At 39.1% G+C, this 26,175-nt stretch overlaps 1 protein-coding gene across 1 annotated transcript in view; it reads right to left on the bottom strand.

The window, feature by feature from the left end:
- The window catches only part of LOC126183831 (fas apoptotic inhibitory molecule 1), a 65,872-nt gene that overhangs the window by 27,531 nt on the left and 12,166 nt on the right, over nucleotides 1-26,175 (bottom strand). Inside the window, exon 2 of the mRNA XM_049926088.1 lies at nucleotides 17,833-17,958. Within this exon, the coding sequence (XP_049782045.1) occupies nucleotides 17,833-17,958 (126 nt within the window). The remainder of the gene's footprint in view (nucleotides 1-17,832; nucleotides 17,959-26,175) is intronic.

Raw genomic sequence — 26,175 nt, 5'->3', positions numbered from 1 at the left:
AATGAACAAAGTTAAACTGAATTAGGAGAACACAATCTTCCTTCTTGGGAACAGGTCTTGAAACAGTTTCTCCTTCCTCCACACTGTCACCCCCTCCCAGTTCATATTCCCACATCGCCTTCAGTGTGTGCTGCTTCCCACTGGCCACTACAGCCATGCCAGCCTATAAACCTGCCACCCCCCCCCCCCCCCCATTCCAAGTTGGTAAACTGGCCACCCACCTCCAAACTGCTGTTCATCCACCCCAAGCCCTTTCCCTGCCTCCCACCTCCCTCTCCCTCTACCCACCTCATCCAACACCTCTCCCTCTATCCACCTCATCCAACACTACCCCCAACACAACCAGTTCACCTGCCACAAAATAGCATTGGCATTGTCAGTCTAGCTGGCACCATGTAGATTCTTATGCTTTGTGTGTGTGTGTGTGTGTGTTTTTTTTCACATACCATAGTTTATTCCAGCTCGTCAAAGGATAACTCCAAAAGCTAACAAGTTTTCCTTGTTTAGTGTGTGCCTATCAACAACTCAGTGCTTCTGCTTTTTGATGAGTGGTTGCCTTCAATCATAAAGTATTTACAGTCTTCAAACAGTCATGAAGAAAATAAACTCATCTGGTTTGAACAAGAGTTCTTGAACCAGAGTGTGTATTAACAACAAATAAACAAAGGGCTCTAAACTGAGGTTAATCCTGAACAGATACCACAGCACAAGGCTGGTGATAAGAAAGAATTAGCATAAACAGGATCAAAAGGCAGAAGAGCTCTAGAATGAAGCAAACACTGTGGGAAAATGTTACTAACTAGTAATTACACAGACCACTATGCTACAATATCATTCAAGTCCTAGTAGGACAGTCCCAAGTTAAAATGTTGAGAACTCAGACTCAGTTCAAGATAAAGTCCATGAAGGATAGTCCAGTATTAAGTTTCTAGTCTGATGAAAACATAGTTAAGTCTAGTGCATTGCAGGTAAAAACAAAGTCCACAATTCACAGAAGTCCACTCAGAGACATTGTTGTGGTGGCTTCATTGTGAGTTCCTGATTGAAGAAAGGCATAAGCATTTGGAGTCTGGCCCAGGAAACTCACTTGGAGTGAACTGGCCTCTCAGGGCCTATGCACTGGCCTAAGTATAGGCCTTGGCATAAGGATACAGTCAGTCTTACCTTCTGTCACAGGACCATGGGCCTAGAAACCTCTGCTGACATTTTGGTTGCCATCTGGTGAGTGCATGTAGCTTGGTAGCCCTTGACAGTCATCTGTTAGGAAGTAGGCTGCCTGCATAACTTGATAGCAATGTTGGTTGCTGGTGGAGCAGGCATAATTCCATGATATAGCTGCCACTACTACTCCTGACATAGGGGGACTGAAAGTATGCAGTCACCATGTTTGATCTACATTAACACTTGTAATCACCCAAACTATTTGCACTTGGAATCTGTACTAATATCACTAGGTATTAACATTATTTTTATGGTCGTAAACATGCATCTATCCCCAGTGTTCACCTTATCTTTATGATATAGTCCCAGTCAGAATTTGGAATATCATTATTTCACTGCTACAAACTTCTGGTTTCAGCCAGCTTTCTGTTCCTACTGCTAAGTGGGCCTAGTAGTAAGTGGTCAATTACATATAACTTAATGTGACAATAGTACAAAAAAAGGGGGGGCGGCAAATTTGAAATACTCTTGTCAGATGATCTGAAGGAAGATTCTTTTGTATGCTTAAGTGAACATTGGTTGAGCAGTGATATGCTGACAGTTACAAAACTACCAGAATTAACACTATCCTCATTGTTCTGTACAATATCCTCTGCCCATGGTGGGACATGCATTTTTGTTAGAAGCAGCATGAAACATTGCTGCTTAAAATCCTTAGAGATGCTAGGAAAGGAAAAAGACTTTCAGATTTGAGCTATGGAAACAACTTTGCCAAAAACAATTACAGTCTGCCCCTATAGAAGACCACATAGGGTCTTGGGTATATGCCTAGAGAAACTAGACACTGTGCTCAGTCAACTGAACACTAATAAGAAAAATCTACTAGTATGTGCAGATTTTAATATAAATTTTCAGGAAAACTCAAATGGAAAGCAAAATCTCATGATTATACTTTCAGCATATAAATTCTCCCACTAGAATTACGAAAACTACATGTACCACTATTGAGCAAAATAATGACTTCCAGGCTGGAACTGTAAATACTGGATTTAGTGACCATAATTGACAGTAGGTCTACATTGCTGTCCAAAAAAATCCAAAACCAAAATGCAAACAGAATTACTCAAAGAAGAATGAATCCTATGTGAACAAAACATATGTACCTTCAGACATCTGTTAGTTAAGAAAACATGGAATGTAGCATATCAGCATAGGAGTACATGGGAGTCAAAGAAGAGTGAATCCTATGTGAACAAAACCTAGGTACCTTCAGACACCTGTTATCTAAGAAAACATGGAATGCAGCATATGAGCATGGGAGTACATGTAAAATATTTACCAAAATATTTACTAACTACTATGAAACTCCATTCTCAGTGAAAAAACATAGACTAAGCTCCATTAAAAAAATAAGTCTTGGATAACAGCTGGTATTACGATCTCAAGCAAAAAAGACAAAACTACTATATGATATTATAAAGACAGCAGATGTATGATGAATTTCATGCTTACTACAGAAAATACAAGACAATACTTAAAAATGTTGTGAAGGAAGCAAAAACAAAGGCAAATGACCTTTATATACAACTTGGGAAGTCGTGAAATAACAGACAGGTGATGTCACTATCAGAAATGCCAATATCAAGCTATGTTAAGATGGAGAGAAAATAACAGACCCAAGGAAAGTAGAATATATCTTCAACAACTATTTTACAAACATAAGTGGGCAACTAATCATTCAGATTAACTCAATTAACAAAAATGCAACAGCACCATCATTTAAGATCAACAGCTCAGCTACGTAACTATTTCTGCACCTGATGAATGAAGAAGAAATCTTGGCAATCTTAAAACGTGAAAAATGTAACAAGTCTTCTGAAGTAGATGGTATATCTGACAAACTGATAAAAACCTGTAGTGAACTCATAGTAAAATCAGTGACACATTTATGCAATAGTTCACTAGCATCAAGGATTGTAGCACTTAACCACCATAACACCAAGGAAATGGTCACACAAACTGTAAAAACACAGTAGTCAAACAAAGCTTTGAAAAGAGTTTCTTGGGCTTTGGGTCCAGTATAATGTCAGATGGAGAAGTCATACTCACAACCGCATCAAAAAAATTGAGTACATCTTGCTATGTGATGAGGATACTTGAAAGTTGCTGCAGCAAAGACTACCTAGAAAGTGTGTACTATGCAAATGTTTAGTCATTTTCTGGGGAGCTTCTCCAAACAGCATTAAGTTATTCAGAATCCAAAAAACAAACAGAAGGTACCACACACAGAAAACCTTGCAAGGCACTCTGCAAAAACTGCAAATCTCTCCACTTTCATGCTTGCATATATGAGGACATGCTCAAAATAAATGCTCCAAATTTTTTATGTGAAAACTCTTACAGATTTTTAAATAAAAGAAATTTTATTAACATTCTACATCTTTATTCTTCATGTCTACATATTTATTTCTCAACATAGTTACACTGGCGATGAAGATGTTTCTGCCAATGAGAGACCAGTTTGTTGAAACCATGTCTGTAGAGTGTTTGACTTTCTTGACAGAGTCACAAACTCACCTCTGCTTGTACCACTTCATCACTATCAAAGTTAAGTCCTAAAAGGTGTTCTTTAAGTTTTGTAAACAGACGAAAATCATATTTGGCCAAGTTGGGACTGTATGGAGCATGATTGACGACAGTGAACCCAAGGTGTTAGATCGTTGCAGATGTCACAGCACTCATATGTGTTCTGGCATTGTCATGCTGAAAAGAGGGTACTCCATGTGTAGATGAACTCTTTGAATTAATGATTTCAGTTTTCTGAGCACCACTCATGGAGCAACATAGTATGTTACACACCACTATGTTACATGCTACAATTTGGAGATTACTAGTGGCAGACGGTTGCAATTCATGTCAGAAAAGCAGAAAAGTCGACTAATATACATTACGTGTGATATCTCAACCAATATTGGGAACAGAATAAAAAATTTGGAGGAATTACTTTCCAGCACACCCCCATACATAAAACCATAGTATTCATAAAACAGTATGGGATTGAAAATCCCACACTCTTCACCCAAAATGAAGATGTACATACACGCAACAAAGATATTTAGAAAATTACCAAAAAACACGTAGTCAGTAAACAGTGTTGCAGGATTCACAGCTGCCATGAAGGCATATGTAATGGACCATTTCTTCTATAGCCCGAAATAATTCTTTTATAAGTCATACTGTATCAATACCAATAATAATGTACCAGTGTTATGCATTGGAACCATAGTAGCACTGTAACCACTGAAGCAATGTTAATACTGTACCAATAATTTGTACCATAACCACAGGTAATTAATGATGTTTTATAATGATAGAAACATTATTGTTTTTAATGGTATCCAACATCTTACTGTACATTCTAGGTACCCACAAGATCTCATGGCCAAATAAATAAATAAATAAATTGTTATTGTTTATATGCCAGACTAGTTCTGTGACCTTTACATAGATGCCACTGCAGTTAATTAATACCATATTAACATTTTCTTCCTCCCGACTGCTATGATCAATGCTACACTGTCTAGTATCACAGCACATCTCGCTGGGCCTGTGGAGGGATTTCTTTGTCCTAAGAAACCCTCATGTGCACAAGAAATGTACTCTGCCACCTTACAGCCACTTCCTGAATATCGTTCATATCTAACTGGTTAAGGATGGGAGGGATCCTACAATTCTCCACCCAATAATGAAGGACAAAAAATCCACATCCAAGGTTTTTGTGGAATCATCTGAGCCTCTGGTTTTAGAATTCCTCTGGGCTGCTGCAAAATGATAGCACTGCATCCACCCTGTGGGTGAAGGTACTTGTTTTCACCAAATCAGCCAGCTGCCTGTTGGAACTGAAGATGGCCTCCAAACTCAGCTGGCAGGTGTCATTCGTTACTACATGAGCCATGATTTAGAGGTGACTGCACACAGTGTGCTCAATTACTGCCAGCAGAGCTTCCTCTACTACCTGGATGAGACTCGCCAGCAAGCAAACAGAGTAGACACTGCCCTTCTTACCTGCTCTGCCAATTTTTTTCCCTGAGAGGCCCCATTATCTGCCCATCACTGGAGCTTTCAATGACAAGCAATCCCACCCTCTACAATTGTCCTGACCTATCAGGAAGATCACCCACTCTCTCCATGGGTGAGGCATCCCGTGCTGTCTCAGATGAATTTCCAGCATTAGGCAATACCTCAAACCTGTTTTTAATAGGTAGGGTGATAGCAGAGTGGCAGGTACCCGCTTTCACCTTCCACACAAAGATTCGCAACTCTGCCAATGTTTGCTGGCACCATTAGGTAAGCGACGACAGGCCAGGATGTGCAGATCAGAAGGTGCGCTGGCATCTGGGATCTCAGTTGACGCTATAGGCTCCAGAGGTAAATAAATGTCGTGTGATGAGGGCCTCCTGTTGGGTAGGCCATTCGCTCGGTGCAAGTCTTTTGATTTGACGCCACTTCAGTGACTTGCACATTGATGGGGATGAAATGATGATGACCAGGACAATACAACACCCAGTCCCTGAGCAGAGAAAATCTCTGACCCAGCCAGGAATCGAACCTAGGCCCTTAGGATTGACATTCTGTCGCACTGACCACTTAGCTACCAGAGCAAGACAGCTCCAGAGCTGCCAAAGCAATTTTCTCAGGTGTCTTGATGCCTCCTCAGCCAAGGGCAGCAGCCTGATGTCTGTTGATTGTGGCCAACACAGCATCCAACTGTTTATGGACAGGGGGTTTGACGGATCTGCACACAGCAGTGCAGTTAGCTATAGAGTGTGAGGAGATTGATTTGTCAACTAGCACGCAGGGCAAATGGACAGTGTTTGCAGCTAGTATAAAAGTTTCACATGATGATGAATGGGGTAAGTAAAGAGGCAGTGTCACCAGCCTCAGAGGAAGTGAAGTTTTAGAGGTAGAGGGCCAGGGAAGAATAAGGTATTAAACACCAACGAGAATCGCAGGTCCACCTGTGGTCATTCCCACTAAGACTGGATGGTGTGAAATCATATAGAGAGATGGTTTATGAAATAAGAGGAATAGTTGGTTTTTGCAGGATATTATTGGACACAGGGTGCATGTGTTGGTTGCAAGTAGTGCTCTGGTGAAATATATGCAATGGGACCCACCACGATACAGATGGCGTGGAGTGGGAGATAAAGATGACAACCATTGGGCTACATGAACATTGACTTTTGTCTGGATGTGGTTCAATTTACATAATGTGTAGAGATTGTGCCACATGTGAGTGAGGGCTACAACATGATTCTAGGATTAGATTTCTTATATCGGCATTGTATCATAATTGATCTATGGCAGGATAGGGTGGAGTTGATAGGAAAATGTTTCAGTTAGATGAAGCCATTGCCAGTGTAGAGATGCCACGAGATGAGTCTATCACAAAATACAAACTGATTAAACCACAAATGACCACACTAAGAGTTGATTCGCAGGGTACTGGTAAATCACTCTGGGTTAGTGTTGAACTAGCTTGCTGGTTGGAATTTTGTGTGTGGTGGAACCATTAGAAGAGAATAAAGTACTAGATCAGGCAGGCTGCTTAGTTAAAAGAGGTATTGTATCCATACAAGAAATATAGGGTGAAACAAAGGTATCTGTTTCTACAGATAATTTTAGTGCAGAGGACATTGGACTAACAAAGGGGTTGTTCATCGCTAATATGAATATGCTGAAAGAAGCAGAGCGGGACATGAGGGATGTCAGCCATGGACAATCGCCGCACGCCATTCACACTGCACTAAAAGAAAAAGTGGAGCACCTAGAGGGATGCAATAGGGAACAGATGGCAAAATTACTTTTGGAACTTAATAGAATTTAAGGATATATTTTTTTCAAAAGGGGCAGAAGTATATGCATTATGTCTGTGATTATCACCTCTGATAATAAAATTAAAACAGTTTGGAATATTGTTAAAAGGGAAACAGGGAAATCGAGAGTGCAGGAAGACTGTATTTCTATCAAACTCAATAAAAAGTTTGTTAACGAAAAGTCAGAAACAGAAAAAAGTTTTTAATAATCATTTTTAAATGTAGAGGAAACAGGATTCCGCTATTCATTAGAAAATGCAAGGCTGCATATGGAAGAGGCAATACCTATGCAGTTTGACAAAACTGAAATTCAACCCACCTCTCCTACTGAAATTATGAAGATAAATTCACTCAAAAGTAAAAGCTCACATGGAACTGATGGCATTCCCAAGAGAGTATTAAAAGCTCGTTCCCAACAGATAAGTTGGATTCTCAGCCACATATGTAGCAGCTGACTGAAACAGGGCATCTTTCGAGACAGACTGAAATATGCTATTGTTAAACCATTGAATAAAAAAGGAGACAGGTCTGTTGCTAACAACTACCACCCAATCTCAGGTATTCTATTTATCCAAAATTCACAAAAAAGTAATGTATTCAAGAGTAGTTTCAGATATTTTAAAAAATTAAGTGTTAATAAAACATCATTTCGGCTTTCAGAACGGCTTTCCAACAGAAAATGCTATATATTCTTTCTCTTACCAAATATTAAATGCTCTGAATAACCAAACATCACTCACTGTCATATTCTGTGATCTCTCAAAGGCATTTGACTGTGTGAATCATGAAGTTCTTCTAGATAAGCTTAAGCATTGTGATATGAGTGGGACAATGCACAAATTGTTTAATTAATATTTAAGACTGCAGAAGGTTGAAATTAACAGTACAGATAGTCTGAAAAAAATCAGCAGAGTCCTCTAACTAGGAGGTATCAAGAATCGTGTCCTGCAGGGTTCAGTCTTGGCTCCCTTATCGTTTTCTTAACATAAACTGAAGAGCCAAAGTGGTACACCTGCCTAACATAATGCAGGGCCCCCACGAGCACGCAGAAGTGCCGCAACATGACATGGCATAGCCTCGACTAATATCTGAAGTAGTGCTGGAGGGAACTAACACCACGGATCCTGCAGGGCTGTCCATAAATCCATGAGTACAAGGGTGCGGAGATCTCTTCTGAATGGCATGTTCCAAGGCATCCCAGATATGCTCAATAATCTTCATGTCTGCAGAGTATGGTGGCCAGAAGAAGAGTTTAAACTCATAAGAGTGTTCCTGGAGCAATTCTGGGCATATAGGCTGTCACATTGTCCTGCTGTAATTGCCCAAGTCCTTTGGAATGCACAATGGACATGAATGGATGCATACGATCAGACAGGATGCTCGTGTATATGTTACCTGTCAGACTCATGTCTGAAGGTATCCGGGTTCCCATACCACTCCAGCTGCAAATGTCTCACACCATTACAGAACCTCCACCAACTTGAACAATCTCCTACTGACATGCAGGGTCCATGGATTCATGAGGTTGTCTCCATACCCATACATGTCCATCTGCTTTATACAATTTGAAATAAGGCTCATCTGAGCAGGCAACCTGTTTCCAGTCACCAACAGTCCAATGTTTGTGTTGACAGGCACAGGTGAGGTGTAAAGTTTCATGTTGCGCTGTCATCAGAGGTACACGAGTGGGCCCTCGGCTCCAAAAGCGCATATCAGTGATGTTTTGTTGAATGGTTCACATGCTGTCACTTGTTGATGACCCAGTATCGAAATCTGCATTAATTTGCAGGAGGGTTGCATTTCTGTCACATTCAACAATTCTCTTCAGTTGTCACTGGTCCCGCTCTTGCAGGATCTTTTCCCAGCCACAGCATTATTGGAGATTTGATGTTTTACCGGATTCCTGATATTCATGGTACACTCATGAAATGGTCGCAAAGGAAAATCGCACTTCATTGCTACCTCGGAGATGCTATGTCCCATCACTTGTGTGCTGTCTACAACATCATCTTCAAACTCACTTAAATCTTGATAACCTGCCATTGTAGCAGCAGTAACTGGTCTAACAACTGTGCTAGACACTTGTTGTCTTATATAGGCATTGCCAACTGCAGGGCCATATTCTCCCTGTTTACATATCTCTGTATTTGAATACGTGTGCCTGTACTGGTTTCTTTGGCACTTTAGTGTATATTAGTGACTTGCCACTCTATATTCATGAAGATACAAAGCTAGTTCTTGTTGCAATGATACAAGTATAGTAATCTCACCCAAAAAACAAGAATTAGCTGAGGAAATTGTAAATAATGTCTTTTAGAAAATTATTAAGTGGTTCTCTACAAATGGACTCTCACTGAATTTTGAGAAAGCACAGTATATACAGTTCTGCACAGTAAATGGCATAACACCACTGATAAATATAGACTTTGAACAGAAGTCTGTTGCTAAGGCAGAATATTCACAATTTCTGGTTGTGTGCACTTATGAGAAATTGAATTGGAAGAAACATGTTGATGATCTGCTGAAACAGTTAGGTTCAGCTAATTATGCTATTAGGGTTATTGCAAATGTTGGTGATAAACATATTAGTAAATAAGCCTACTATGCCTATTTTCACTTACAGCTTTCACATGGCATCATATTTTGCAGTAATTTATCATTAAGGAAAAAAGTATTCATTGCACAAAAATTTGTAATTGGGTAATAGCAGGAGCTTACCAAAGATCACCTTGCAGATATTTATTTATGGAACTCAGGATATTCACAGTAGCTTTACAATACATATTACCACTTATGAAATTTATTATTAATAAACCATTCCAATTCAAAAACAATAGCAAAGTACATAGCTACAACACTAGAAGAAAGGATGATCTTCACTATTCTGGGTTAAATCCAACTTTGGCACAGAAAGGGTGAATTATGCAGCCACCAAAATCTTTGATCAGTTGCCAAAGAGCATTAAAACTTTCTCAGATAGCCAAACTACATTTAAAAAGAAATTAAAAGAATTTCTGAATGTCAACTCCTTCTACGAAATAGATGAATATATAATTGAAGAAAGTAATAGTCCATGGGGAACAGGAATAATCATCATGCCAAAATAATCAATGGCTGAAACCCAAAAATATAAGTTTTGTTATGATTACAGACACCTAAATACAAAAACTATTATGGACACCTCATCTCTGCCAAACATCATAGAAACCTTGGATTATTCAGGACAACGCAAATAATTTTCAACAACGGATTTCAAGAATGGTTATCACCACACAGAGGCTGCACCAGAGGATCAATGCAAAACAGTGTTCTCAGCACCCTGTAGACACTATCAGTTCAGAAGAATGCCATTTGGATTTTAAAAAATGCACCTGCAATGTTTCACAGATTGTTGGACAGAGTACTCAGAGGGCTAAAACCATAGCAATGTTTAATGTATCTTGATGACATAATTGTCTATAGGAGTGATATGGAATGGCATATGCTGCAATTAATGGAAGTATTCCTAAGGTTAAGAGGAGTGAAGTTAACACTGAGTGCAGAAAAGTGTAATTTTATGACGGAAGATGCAGCATATTACAGTCATATCATAAGTAAAGATGGTGTTAAGGCAGACCCAAAATTAATTAGAGCTGTACATGCATTTCATGTACCAGAATCTGTAAAGGAGCTTCAATCAGTCTTAGGATTTACAAACTATTACTGCCAGTTTGTAAAGGGATTTGTGGATACTGCCAGATTACTTACACAATTAAAAAAGGGTACAACATTTGTGTAGTCAGAAGAGTGCCAGCATATTTTTGAGTAGCAAAAAGAAGCTTTAACATTGAGTGCAATATTGGTATTTCTGGATTTTAATAAAGAATTTGTTTTATCATGTGATGCATCAAATCATGCACTTGGGTGTCTCGTCACAAGAGGTAGAAAGTGCAGAACTTCTGGTAGGCTAGTATCAAGACAACTAAATTCCATGTAAAGAAGTTATTCCACAACAGAGAAAGAGATGTGAAGCCTTATTTATAGAATCACATATTTCAAATGTTTTCAGTATGGTAAAATGTTTAGAGTAATAACACATCACATGGCATTAAAATGGTTGTTGGGGTTAAAGGATCCTTCCAGTATGTTGGCATGATAGGCAGTAAGACTAAGTGAATTTGATTTCACAGTCATGAATGAACCTGGGAAGCAGCACAGAAATGCAGATGGTTTTAGTAGAAAAGTAACAGCATTACATTTTTGTGGCAATGAACATAAGAAATGGCAAACTGCACAAAGAATGGATGACAAATTAAGCAGTATTTTAAGCATCACTGTTTTGTATGCAGGATGGGTTGCTATGCAGAGAAACCAAGCTGGGACTTTAGGTAGTGGTGCCAGCAAAGCTAAGAAATAGAGTGCTATAAGAAGCTCATTATCATATATTAGCAGATCATGGGGTTGCAGATCTACCAAAAGAAGCGTAGCAGAAAGGTATCGGTGGAAGAATAGACAGACACACATAAACCAGTGCATGCAGAATTGCATTCAGTGCACAAAGAGAGCAGATTTGTGTCAAACAAGAGTCCCATTGCAGAGGATGCTTGAAGCATTAGCACCATATAAATTTCTGGGGACTCAATAAAACATCTGTGGGGGATAAGTACATACTCACAATCATACAGCATTTTTCAAGATATGCAGAAATGGTCATGATGCCAAACCAGTAGGAAGCAACAGTGGCACAAGCACTTGTGAATAATTGGATACTGAAACAATAGCAAGGGAGAGTGAATGAACTACATGTCAGATCTATTCAGGGAATTGTGTAAGTTACTGAATGTGAAAAAGTTAAGGATGAGTCCTCTTCATCCACAAGCCAGCGGAAGAACTGAAAGAGTGTATAGTACAATCAGGAAGATGCTTGGGTATTATTTTGACTCACATCACACCAAGTGGGATGCCTGTTTGAAGGACACTAACTCCACCTACAACTCAAAGCAGCATACAAACACTGGATTATCACCATATGAAGTAATATATGGTCATAGAATGCCATCACTATTTGACATATTGAAAATGAAGAATGGGAAGACTGGAGATTCTGTTAAGGGATTTGTCAGATTGATTAAGGAAATTTGCAATAGAGTATGCACAAGCACTGGAGACACAGGAAGAAGCCAAAGGGAAAGACAAAGAAGTTTTTTATGCAGTAGCAGGGGCCATACCAAGAGACTACGTCGCCAGTAAATGCCAAGATTCAGTTGCCAATGAGAATGAAAGTTATGCATGAAACTATTTCAAGGGAGTCCGGACGTTATTCCAGGCATAGGAGATGTGGACTGGAAAGAGAGAGTGTGGGGACAGGTATCGGAAGATAAACAAGAGGTTGTGGATGAAATAGTAATGAGTAACTTGTATGCATTAAGGCCTAGTAGATAATCATTTAATTGTTTTTATATTTAAGGGGGAGGACATTAATGGGTATTCCTGTCATAGGTGAGGTCCAGGTAAGATGATGCAGTTCATAGCATGATTACTGACTTCCATTGGGATGGAAGTGTTGCAGAACCAGCACCTAGAAGGGGGGAGTGCTGTTTGCTAAGCAGGAAGATGTAGTGATCATCAGTCATCGCTGGGTGATACAGACGTTATTCAATGCATGGGATATGCATAATGAGGTGAAAAGATTGGAAGAAGCATTCAACAAATTCTGTCAGGGTTGGAAAGGCACAGGCTACACAAAGGAAGTGCTATGGTATGTGAGAGAGTACATGGAGCATATGAGAAATTAAGGAGTGAGATGACCAGGTACTCTGGATTATTCCACACACAAGAAGGAAGAGTGGTTGGATCAACTTATGAAAACAATATTTGGCACTGCTGATGAGGAATGTTTGAAGGGTGAACAACACTGTAGAAGAGGTTAAGCACTGGGTACAAGGGAGCACAGCCATGAGTGATTGGCACACAATGCAGATTGCGACTTTAGAGAAGGACATATTGAATAACACACAGTCACTATAACAACTGACCAGAGAAGTTATGTGGAATGCCAGAGCTGCAGAAGAAGCAGTTAACCAGAATATCAGAGAACTAAAAACTGAAGTAGAAGTCTTAGTTATGAAAGTAATAATGAAAAATGATTGCAGTCCATAAAAGATAGTGTTTGGGAAGCACGAGGAAGAGTAACAGAACTATGGGAGGCTGTGCAGCAGGCTGTAAGAGGTCAGCTAGGGGTAAACTTGTTGACACCAGAGCAGTATTTAGATGAGCTAAGGGAAGTACAGAAGGAACTACCACTGGAGTTGGGGTTGTTCTAGAACTTGAGCACAAAAATTTACCTTTCATTTCCAGGTAGCCACAGTATAAGTGAGAAGTGATGAAGCAAAAGTTTGCATTCCATTTCTGTACCAGTAGTAGGTAAACAAGCATGTCCCAAGTGCTACATAGTTCATGCATATCCTGTAAATGAAAAAATTTGTAAGCGTAAAAATTCAATGACTATTATTAACTGCAAAAAAGAAGGGGAGTGACATGCAAATTGAGGAAGCAAAGCTACAGAAATGCTACTCAGGGGAAATCACAATCAGTTTGAATATGATAATAAGAGAGGGGCAGGATTCCTGTGAGGTGAAATTGCTAATGGGACAAAAGGAGGCAAGAGAATGCAATAAAGAAGTGATCGAACCAGAATTGTGCTTTCAGCATGTCGAGACCCATTGGTTGCTCTCTACCTGTGACAAAATGGTAGTAATGGCTAGTTGTTTTGAGCAGATGAAGCTTACACCAGCAAAGGGGCTAGAATTAAACCAGAATGGTTTGTTATTAAATGGAACAGCATACGCAATAATGGGGCCTACTTTCCGACTGTCAACCATGACTTCAGTGTTAACTCAACTGAATATTTCATAGCATTGTTTGTATTGGCCAGAGGAGCCCATGGAAGTGCTATGTGCCACAAATAAAACTAGCTTAAATCAAACTCTAGGGCCAGAATTAATGCAGTCTATAAACATGCAAATAAACCAGCAGGAGTCATGAGTCTCCCTGGAAATCTTATTGCAGCAAGTAAATTCATAGAAGGAAAATAAGTACCAGAAAGAAATGACATTAACTATTGTCATACCAACCACCACAGTGGCACTTGTTCTGCTAAGTGTAGTCCTTATTATGTTATGCAGAAGGTGGAGCACAAGATTGAGTTTGGACCCAGCCATCATTCAGATTCCAGTGGATTGGATACCCTGAGCATAAAAGCAGGAGAATATAGATGAACACACAAGGGGGCAATATTAAGGACAACTGATTCATTTTAGCTTGTAAATTTGGAAATAGAATTACAAGTTATTGTGCAAGAAGCCTAGTAATGAAATTAGTTCCATGGTGTTTAAATTAAGGAGCAGGGCAAGGGGCCCTGTAGAATTGTGTAAGGTTAAGTGATACTGTTAATAAAACCAGTTGTTAGAATAATTCTTAAGAAGTGAATTAGGGCCAGAAGGGCTGGTCAGCAGGAACTCTAGTGTAAAGAATAATCTAGTTTGGGCAACCTAGGGGCCAGGTATTGATAAAAAGGAGGGCAAATACCGTATCGACTGTATTTGGTCAAAAAGTATGCCAGAGTGGAAGTGAGTTGCAACAGAGTCAGCCACAAACAGGTAAGAGTGTTATGCACTGTGAAGGAAAACATGGCAGATGGGCATTGTGCAGCTCTGTGCAGTATAGCAACAGCTAATGCTGCAATACATTAGCGGAAAGACAGTAGTCTGCCCTCACTTGCCACAATGGAAGTGTTTAGAGTATGTGCCTTAAGCCCTAAACAAACATAGTCTGGAGCATATAAGTACTCAACCACTCGTGAACTAAATTATTCTCATCTCAATATCACAGCCTAGACCACAAGACTCTGACACCCTGAGTGACATCCTGGAATGCAGTACAGAGTCCGCTGTTCAACCACTGGATGGGAAAGCCTTTCCTGGGTCATCCTGAGACATTGCTGACAGTGGCATTCGAGTGACACCACACTTGGCTCCACTGTTTGTGCTGTCAGCAATGCCAGACATGTATTGTTTCACATGAGAGGTAACTGGACACCTCCACCAAGCCACTCCTCATGCACTATGATTGAGTCCTGGAATAATGACGTTAATAAAGCAAACCTACTGCCATCCTTATGTCTTATTTCACTCTCCATGAGTGACAATCCATGATTCATCTAATGGATTGTTTTTTTATGTAATGAAACAATAACAATTCTTTCCACTCTTTCCACCTATCTATTTGCAATACATTACATTTTTTCATGTTGATGGTCAACATGACACAAGCTTCAATCCTCTGTATTTCACTATAATTTTCTATTGTTGTGACTTCTCTATGTTGAACTGCATAATCCAAAAACACCCAATGGAAGTTCTGACATTAACCACTGGATCATTTATAAATATTGTACAGTAATGGTCCAGTAACACCACTCTGAAGTTAACACAATGACATGATGTGTTCTATTTGCTTGTCACTCCTCAATCCAATCACAGATCTGATCTGATATTCAGTATGCTCATGTTTTATTCATTTGGAGGTAATGGGAACTTTACCAAATACCTCACAGAAGTCAAGAAACTAAGCATCAGCCTGACACTAGTAGTTACTGTCTTCTGGGTTTGTGGCAGAACAGAATGAGCTGAGTGTCACAAAACTCTTCTTTCAAGAATCCATGCTAATTCCTACAGATGAGATTTTTCATCCCCAGAAAGGTAATAATATACTAGTTTGAAAAATTCTGCAGATTGAGATTACTGATATTGATGTGTTGTTGCATGCAACTATCCAGTGACTCTTTCTGAAATGGCAATGATCTACACATTTTCCAAACATTTGCCACACGTAATTCATTCAGTTATCTGTGATAGAATTCTGAGTAATAAGTTTTTTTGTATAGTCAATGTAGAATCATGTAGGTATCTCCATCAGATCCAGTCACCTTTCTTCAGCTGAGTAGTTTTACTTGATTTTCTATTCTAGTGCTTATCTTGATATTTATTATTTTGGCATTCATATGATAACTGGAAGGAAGAACTGTAATGTGGTCTTCCTCAGTGAAACAATTTCAGAAAATGGAATTTAGTATCCTGCCCTACACTCTGACATCTTCAGTTTTCATGCCAGTATGGTCATGAATGGATAGATGGCTTTCATCCATTTACTGACTTATTGCTAGACCAAAACTTCTTAGCATTTTTTGTTAGAATCAGGTAATCATGAGTCACTCTCAGATTAAGTGCTAAAATTAATTTTCAGGTAAGGTATATAAAACAATATCACATAAATCCCTGTCCTTACTAACCACCCCAATCATTTGAATATCTCAGTCTGCAGCTAGTATGTTGCAATCTCTCTCTAATACCATAGCATGATCAGAAACTTTATGTGCAACTTTCTCCAAGTTTTCCCTGAAATATTTCACCAATACAACTCTGCAGGTATGTTCAACACTTTATCTCTGTGATAAGGGGTTACCTGCAATTTTTCACAAAATAACCGTTTTACATGAAATTTAAACCACTATTTAGTTTATAATGAAATTTATATGCAAGACTTTTCCACAGACAAAACTCAAAACAACTGTTTGAATCCCATTAGCTGCTGGAGATTAAAGCAATAACTTCCTGTTTCCAACTGCATGCTCTAAAATAATGGGTTACTAGACCACCAAGGGAAAAATAGTTTTCCCTATAGCTGTGAAGAAATGAATATACTTTATAGAATGTGGAAAATCAAAGGAGATAAACAGAAAACTATCAAAAACTATCACTTTTCCCTATTGTTTACAGTGGTACACATGCTTATTGCTCCTATGATGAAGTTTTTGGAAACAAAAAAGTTTGTACTGACCATATGAGAGCATGGGAAATGATAGTAGATATAACAACTCTGAAATTCTTCATTAAAAATGTGAGTGAATGATATAATGTACATTAACTGGTCCTGAAATCTATTTGGTGGAGAAGCCCAAGTAGCTGTTCCAGAGGCTGGTGTAGTTTACAGCAATATGGGCATATGCAACAAGAGACAGAGGAGGGTAGCTGTCCTACTGAACTCGAATTCTTGCTGTGCCACAAAAACAGATATATCAATTTGAAGAAAGCTGTAACATGTAATGGATACTGATTGGTAATAAGTGTATATGGAGCCATTTATCATGAAACCTCAAAACTATTTTGCAGTTTGTCACTGTTCTCTTTACAGCTGAAAATGTCAGATGGCTCTGGGTTCTATTTGTGATGTTGTTTCTTGTATCACTAGTCACTGTAACCCCCTCCCCCCCCTCCCCCACCCCTATCTCAGATCATGGGTATGCTCCTTTTGAATAGCAACCAATCAATTGGCATAGATCATTAAACTAAAGTTATCAGCATCTATCCTGCTTTGTAAATAAAAAAAAAAGGCAGCAAGATACAAATGATCTATCTGACCCATTTTTCATTAGTTATTTTATGGGGTATTTCATTTTTTTTCTAATTTGTTTGTTACATTAAGCACCATATTTTCAACAAACATTGCAATCTTATTCTGAGCAGCTTTGTGATTTTACAGAAAGGCAGAAGATTTTTCAGTATAATTACCTCAGTTAGTTACACCCTCATATGTACACGATACACAACATTCAGCTATTCCTGAGACCACTGTAAAAATACATTCAAGGAAATAACTAAAATATGTGCAAAGAAAGAACATCTCTAAGATAGAGTAAAGTCATGCATCTCCCTTAAGTTCATGGTTTTGTAGATTTCGAATTAAGATAAGAACTTACTTTTCCATCAACTCTTACGATGCGTTTACCAGATGCTGTGCCATGTTCAAATTCAATCCTATGAACTCCATCATTGAGAGGCACATCCCATATGGCAACTAGATCACCAGAAGCCTGTTCTGATTCCTTGTGAAACAAAATTCACACTCTTAATAAAAACAATGTTAGCTGTGATCTGTTCATAACATTTACATCTACACTGATACTCCACAATCCCCCTTACGGAGCATGGCACAGAAATCATGATCCAGTTTGTATTAACATACAGGGTGTTACAAAAAGGTACAGCCAAACTTTGAGGAAATATTCCTCACACACAAATAAAGAAAAGATGTTATGTGTACATGTGTCTGGAAATGCTTAATTTCCATGTTAGAGCTCATTTTAGTTTCTTCCACCTACACTCAATGGAGCACGTTATCATGATTTCATACAGGACACTCTACCTGTACTGCTAAAACATGTGCCTTTACAAGTACAACATGTGGTTTATGCACAATGGAACTCCTGCACATTTCAGTCGAAGTGTTCATACGCTTCTCAACAACAGATTCGGTGACTGATGGATTGGTAGAGGCAGACCAATTCCATGGCCTCCACACTCTCCTGACCTCAACCCTCTTGATTTTCATTTATGGGGCCATTTGAAAGCTCTTCTCTACGCAACCCCGGTACCAAATGTAGAGACTCTTTGTGCTCGTATTGTGGGCGGCTGTGATACAATACACCATTCTCCAGGGCTGCATCAGCGCATCAGGGATTCCATGCGACGGAGGGTGAATGCATGTATCCTCGCTAACGGAGGACATTTTGAACATTTCCTGTAACAAAGTGTTTGAAGTCACACTGGTACGTTCTGTTGCTGTGTGTTTCCATTCCATGATTAATGTGATTTGAAGAGAAGTAATAAAATGAGCTCTAACATGGAAAGTAAGCATTTTTGGACACATGTCCACATAACATATTTTCTTTCTCTTTGTGTGAGGAATGTTTCCTGAAAGTTTGGCCGTACCTTTTTTTAACACCCTGTATATGAAACAGTGACAGCTTGTGATAAATGTTATTAACTGTAAATCAATATGAAATATAAAAATTAGTTTGAATCAAAATGTCTATGTCTGCAATGTATATTATGTCAGGCAATGATAGTACTACTATGCAGACACTGAAGAAACACACACCTTCATATTATACAGCAAAATAATAACATAGGGAATTCATGCACAGAGATGAGTCAACTGAAGATGAACAAATTGGGAAAGCATTAACACATATTACTCAAAATCATACTAGTCACCTGCAACAACTAATGGACTATGAAACAAATTGGTATTACAATTGTATCAGACAGTATTCATAGAATATTTATTGCTTCTTTTGAATCAGAGAATGTCTCAAATTCTGAGAAATGCTCAATAACTATAACATCAATAAATTGATCATGGAAGTCAATAATGCCTTCACAAAATACGTAAATGTCTTGGCTATATATCATGAAAGTCAATAACGCCTTCACAAAATACATAAATGTCTTGGCTATATATTGTGGCAGATGATGAAAAACAGATAAACCTGTTAAAATCAGAAATCAACAATAATGTGGAAACATTCCACTGTCTTGATCTAGGACAAGTTTCCAATCAAGTAGTCCATTGTTTTCTGGAGTCAAGTAGACTTAGGTGGACAGGGGCTATGTTCTATTCCATTTTCTCAATTTAATTATTTCAAAACCCATTCATCATATTTATTATGTTGTCAAATCTAAATTACATATAATGCTAACATGTGGCATTCCACCCTTTCATAACAATACTCCTAGTCACTATCAACTTAAAACCATACAAGCTTTACATCATAATGCTTTCAAATCTTACATCTACATTATTACATAGATTCAGCCTGCATGACTGTTACCACTTTCCTGTTTTATTGAGTGAGATGTGCTATCAGAAATTTTGCCCTGGTAATAGTGCTTTGAAGGCTGTGCAGTACTTGATATTTAGAAAAGAAAGAGCATTTCATTCTACTGGAACTGTAGTATACTATCAATGGGAGCAGATTAGCACATTAAGAAATTCTAAACTCCTTTTATTGATTATTAAATTGAAGAAATCAGGTAAACTTTTAAACTTTAGTGAAATAACAGTGTTTGCATTGCTTTTTCCACTGATTGTTTTTATTTTATTATTTAAATGCCATTTGTCCCCACCTAGCCTGATCCACAAGTACATCATTTCTGATACCAGTCTCTACCTACTTCTCAGCTTACAAATTACATCACTCAATGTGCACATGATGCTTACAGTAAGTTTTTCACTCACCTGAATTCCCTCATTCTACTTCATTCAGTGCCAAATTAGTTGATATTAGTGTGCCAGTATTATTTATTTTTTGTTGTTATAAAATGTCCAACCATTTAAGATGACAATATTTCTGTATTCCGGTCAGAAGGTACCATATTTAAGTGTAAACTGTGTCAGAGAATTATCTTGCCCACTACATTGGTTTTGGATAAGTTCAGTGAGCTATTCAAGAAGCATTGAGAAACAAGTTACACATTGGTTAGAAAGAGGTTTACAGTCATCTGTTAATCAACTCTGAATATTTATTTTTCCATTACTGGTGCATAATCAAACATTTTACTCTGTAAATACCACTATGAATCAGAATCTTCAGGTATACCAAAATGGCTTTCATCCATTCTAATATGCCTGAAGAATTCTGAAGATCTGCTTTCAGTCTTATTTTTAACACCTCATATTTCACCATGTTTGTGAAACAAACCAACTGATTATGAAAAGACTGTATATTTTTGTAACCTTTTTAGGCATCGTATTTCTTTTACCTCTCTACATACCTTACTATGTATGGATGTTTCACCTGTACTTTCATGTATCACTACACTAATATTCAGCACATAGTCTATAGACTTATATGATCATACAGACTGGTTCAAAGCTTAACTACACCTTAAAAAAACTTGAATCCAGGAAAATATTCCTAAATGAAGTGTTAAAATGTAATTAAAATACCAGGGAAAAGCCCAAAATAGTTCCAGAAAACACATTTCATTCCGTAGCAGAGTGTTCTGAATAGAGAAACTTTGCCATGGCATCTGGTTTGCCATCAGATGACATTGTGCAAATTCCACATTGCTTCGGAGCAACAGTCTGACATCTTCAGGTGGTTAAACCTTGCTGGTGGCTAAGTACGACTGATGGTATCTGCCATCTACCTGAAAATCAATGCACATGCAAGATTTCCATGCCTGTGCATTCTTTGCATGCATGTTCGTCTTGTGACTCGTCGATCTTTCAAAGTGCCGCCGCACAGTTACGCGCGTCTTCTACATGCGGCGCTGTCTGCCAGCCATGCAGCAGCAGCATCACCTAAGCGGCCAGCCAGCCAGCGGCGGCTAGACTTGGACTCAATTATGGTTTGACTGTTAAAGTGTACACACGTCTTACTCTGTTTACTTGATCTGTGACTTTCATGTATTGCGTCTTCCTTGAAATATATCTGTTCAACTTGAAGTTATAACAATTGGTGATGGGGATGGGATTTTTCTTTTCCATCATTGACACACATGTTTCCATGGCTACTTTAGAGCAACTATTGCAAGGTCTCATAGAACAGCAAACGCTTCTCACAAATGCGATTTGTGATTTCGTCGCGGCATCTCTCGTCATTGTCTCTACATACTTTTCCTCCTTATGACAAGATGGCAGAAGACTGGTCTGATTACGAAAAACGTCTTCGATAGCACTTCTTGGCATTTCATGTTGTGGACAAACAAACATATAAGTCTCTGTTCCTTTCATGGATTTCACCTCAAATGTATCGGTTGTTGTAGCAATTGGCTCCTTTGAAAGATCCTGCGTCTTTGTCCTTTGCTGAAATGTGCTCATTTCTGCCCATCTATTTTCAAAAGCAAACGCATGTGGTAGCCTCTCGTGTTGCCTTTTATCGTTGTCAAAAACAACTGAATCAATCCTATCACGCTTGGGCTGCTGAACTTCACGGCCTCAGTAGAAAGTGTCAGTTTGTTACTGAAGTTCACAAAGAATCCTATGCCGATTCCATGGTACGGGATGCTATTATCCGATCGGCGCCTGACAAAGAAGTTAGGCAATGTGCCCTTCAGTTGGCAAATCCGACTCTAGCTGAAGTCCTATCCATCGCTCAGTCCTTTGAAATTTCTCGTGCCGCTGGAGTGCAAATAGAGGCATGGGGCAATGTCGGGGAAATACAACCTCTGTGCGATGTTGACGAAGCGTGTGGTGTGTTCCCAAGCACAGCCTCGGCCTAACTGTAAGCAAACCTCTAAGAAACTGCAGCAAAACCCACGGCAACTTCCTTCATGTCTGCGGTGTTTTACGAAACATTCACGAGAAGATTGTCCACAACGTTGGGCCGTGTGTCACAAATGCAAAAAAAAGGGTCATGTCATCCGTTTGCCAATACGACCGCATACATGATGTTCATGAACATGACGCTGATTCTGATTCTGTGTTGTCTGTCAATTGTACTTCTTCCCTTTCAGGGAAGTTATTCCTCACTGTCCAAATACTTGGTCGAGATGTTCGCATGCAGGTGGATACTGGTTCTGCTGCCACTATCATCAATTCTCAGACGTATCTTCAGTTGGGTTCTCCAATCCTGTCACCTGTCACTACACAATTATGGACTTAAAATAAACAGAAGATTTCTCTCTTGGGACAATTTGATGCTGAGGTATCTTACAAATCTGTTGTTTGTGCTGTTCCCATATTTGTGGTCAACCATAGTAATGTGGAGAATCTTTTTGGTTTCGATGCCTTTCGTGTTTTTGGGTTCTCCATAGATGACACTGTCAATATCATCTCTGATGCTATTCCTTATGCTCAATTGGATTCCTTGTCGACAACATTTTTGTCCCTTTTTTCTCTTGGGTTAGGCCATGCAAACAACTTTGAAGCTCATATCACACTCATACCCACTGCTCGGCCTAAGTTTTTTTGGGCTCAGCACATTCCTGTGGCCCTTCATGATCAGGTCAAACGGGAGCTGGATCATCTCACTGCTTCAGGGGTCTTGCTTCCTGTCACTTCGAGTGAGTGGTCCTCTCCTGTCATTGCCGTTGCTAAGCCAAATGGTGATATTCGTCTCTGTGGTGATTTCAAAGCCACTGTAAATGCTCAATGCCTTATCGACACTTACCCTATGTTTCGACCTGAAGAATTGTTCACTAAACTTGCTGGAGGCCAGTATGTTTCTAAACTTGACCTGTCAGAAGCTTATCATCAACTTCCTCTCGGCGCTGCTTCCCAGCATTTTCTGGTCCTTAACATGCCTTTCGGCCTCTATCAATACCAACGATTGCCATTCGGGGTTGCCAGCACCCCTGCTCTGTTTCAGCGATTCTTGGAACAATTATTGCTCACTGTCCCTGTGTGTATAAATTACCAGGACGACATTGTTGTCACTGGCTCTACCACTGACGAACATCTTCAAAATCTCCACACACTTTTTCATGTCTTACAGACTGCTGGTCTTAAGTGTAATCTTCAGAAATCAATATTTTTTCAGGCATCTATCATGTACTTGGGGTTTCAACTCTCTCGGGATGGTATTCGTCCTCTTCAGCAAACTGTCGCTGCAATCAATGCCCTTCCTCACCCTGCATCTGTTAAGGAACTGCAGGCCTTCTTGGGGAAAATAGCATACTATCACAAGTTTTTACCATTTGCTGCTTCGGTGGCTCAGCCGTTGCATCGTCTGTTGCATAAAAATGTGCCTTTTCACTGGTCTGCGTCATGCGAAACGGCTTTCCAGAAATTGAAGACTATGCTGAAACAGGTCCCGTGCCTGGCCACTTATCGACCTGGCCAACATGTTGTTCTTGCCACAGATGCCTCTCAATGCGAGGTCAGTGAAGTCCTTGCACACTGTTTTTCTGACGGTTCTGAACAACCCATTGCTTATGCCTCCAAAACGCTCACGGATGCCCAACGAAAGTACTCTCAAATTGAAAAAGAAGCTTTGGCCAATATTTATGCTCTACATAAGTTTGGTGTTTTTCTCTATGGATCCAAATTTCATCTTGTTATGGATCACAAACCACTTGTTTCCTTGTTTCATCCATCAACGTCACTTCCCAACAAGGCTGCACACCGCCTCCAGCATTGGGCTCTTTACTTGTCTCGTTTATATTATGAGATTAATTTCCGGCCGACGGCTCAACATGCGAATGCTGATGCACTGTCTCGCCTTCCCATGGGTCCTGATCTGGCATTCAATAGGGACGAACTTTTGTGTTTCCACCTGGATGTTGCCGAGCAGCAGGTTGTGGACAGTTCCCCATCACCGGGGACTCTGTGTGAGCTCTGATTTCCTTTATTTTATTATGCTGATTGTTCCTCCCTATGTAGGTTGGCATCAGAAAAAAATTTTTTATTCAGAGGAAAAAGTTGGTGATTGAAATTTTGTGAGAAGATCCCTCCTCAATGAGAAATGCCTTTGTCTTAATGATGTCCACTATAAATCTTGTATCATGTCTGTGACACTCTCTCCCCTATTTCTTGATAGTACAAAATGTGATGCTCTTCTTTGAAATTTCTCAATGTACTCCATTAATCCTATATGGTAAGGATACCACACCATGCAGCAGTGCTCCAAAAGAGAATGGACAAGCGTACTATATCTGTTGCAGCTTCTAAGTATTCTAAAATCACAATCTTTGGTTTGCCTTTACCACAACATTTTCTATGCATTCTTTCCAATTTAAGTTGTTCTTAATTGTAATTCCTAGGTATTTAGTTGAATTTATGACATTTAGATTTGATTGATTTATAAGGTAACTGAAGTTTAACAGATTTCTTTTAACACTCATGTAGATGACCTCACACTTTTAGTTATTTAGTGACAATTGCCAATTTTTGCACCATACAGACATCTTTTCTAAATCATTTTGCAATTTGTTTTGATCTTTTGATGACTTTAATTATTTCTAGCAATGAATGAAAAGTTTTGACAGTAACAAATGTTCACATGGCTTATACACTTTTGAAAATTTGAGCAGTGATTAAGACTGTGTCTTTCTCATGCAACAGCAAGAAAGGCAAGTGAACTATACATTTTACGTGATCTACAATAGTTTATTTTATGATTTCCTTAATTCCATCATAGTAAAGAAAGCTCTAGGTTTTTCTAAATGTCTTGAGTGAGTGCTATATGATTATGGCAATTTTTCTGATAATAAGTGTCATTATCCAGTCTAAAGAAATGTGTTTGAAAGGGGCTTTGAAATGAAATCTACTACCACCACCACACTACCATGACCACTAAGATCATAAGCAATCCACCAAAAAAGGGCTGCTAAAAGACTGAATGCAAATTGAACATAAATTAATACTAAAACAGTTGTTTTTAAGCATCTGAATTTCTAAATTTAAAACATAAAACAATTTTGAAAGTGTACATACCTGCTGAACTACTTGTTGAATTGACTGTTAGTGGCATGTTAGTAGCAGGTCTATTGGTCCTGCACAAGAAATGCAGGGAACAGTAAGACCTCAAGATTCTATACCCAAGCTTCTATACCCATCCCCTTTAGCAATACATTCAAGATACTGTTTCCCACTGAAACTGAAACTATCCCAGTGCAATGCACTTCATGTGTTGAGAAGCATGGTGTGTCTTGTATTGGGGGATTCAAGCACAGAAGGGTAAGAATCAGTTAAGCACTAGCAGTTTTAACGTACATCAAATAATGGCACCCCTAAGAAGAATTGCAGCAAGAGATAAAAATATCACCTTCTACATTTAGTTGTGCACATGAGTCCTCATTAAACATGTTGAAGATGCTGTTCTGATGGCCACTGAGGGAACAGCTTTGGAACCTGCTACATACTGTGACACACATAGCAGCAGATGATGCTTGGCATCTGGGCTCTGAGATCGTACTTTTATCATTCCAGTGACTGACAGGGGAGGTTGGGCAGATTATCCTCACTCCTAGAATTTCAGTGAAGCTCATAACCTCTAGCATTGACCCCAGAACTGATCATCGAATCTGGTTCTGTGTCAGGGAAGGCTTAAACCAAATTTTTTGAAAGTCTTGTGACTTTCTGGACTTGTACAACTGATAGCCATCTACCTGACTGTAATTTTGGTGCCTATGAGAGATTTTTAGATGATATGATTCTCCATTCATTCCAAATAGTAACAGATTTAGGAGACCCACAGAAATGCACTGACAGAAGTGACTTAAAATCTTAGTGATCACCTGCCAAAGCTGGGATTAGAGTGCCTTGTGTTAGGAAGAGAGAAAGATCTGCTTAACTTAGAGAACAGACTGTTGTC

The sequence above is a fragment of the Schistocerca cancellata genome, chromosome 4 (assembly GCF_023864275.1).
Source record: "Schistocerca cancellata isolate TAMUIC-IGC-003103 chromosome 4, iqSchCanc2.1, whole genome shotgun sequence".
NCBI lineage: Eukaryota > Metazoa > Arthropoda > Insecta > Orthoptera > Acrididae > Schistocerca > Schistocerca cancellata.
This window is presented reverse-complemented; position numbering and strand designations above follow the sequence as displayed.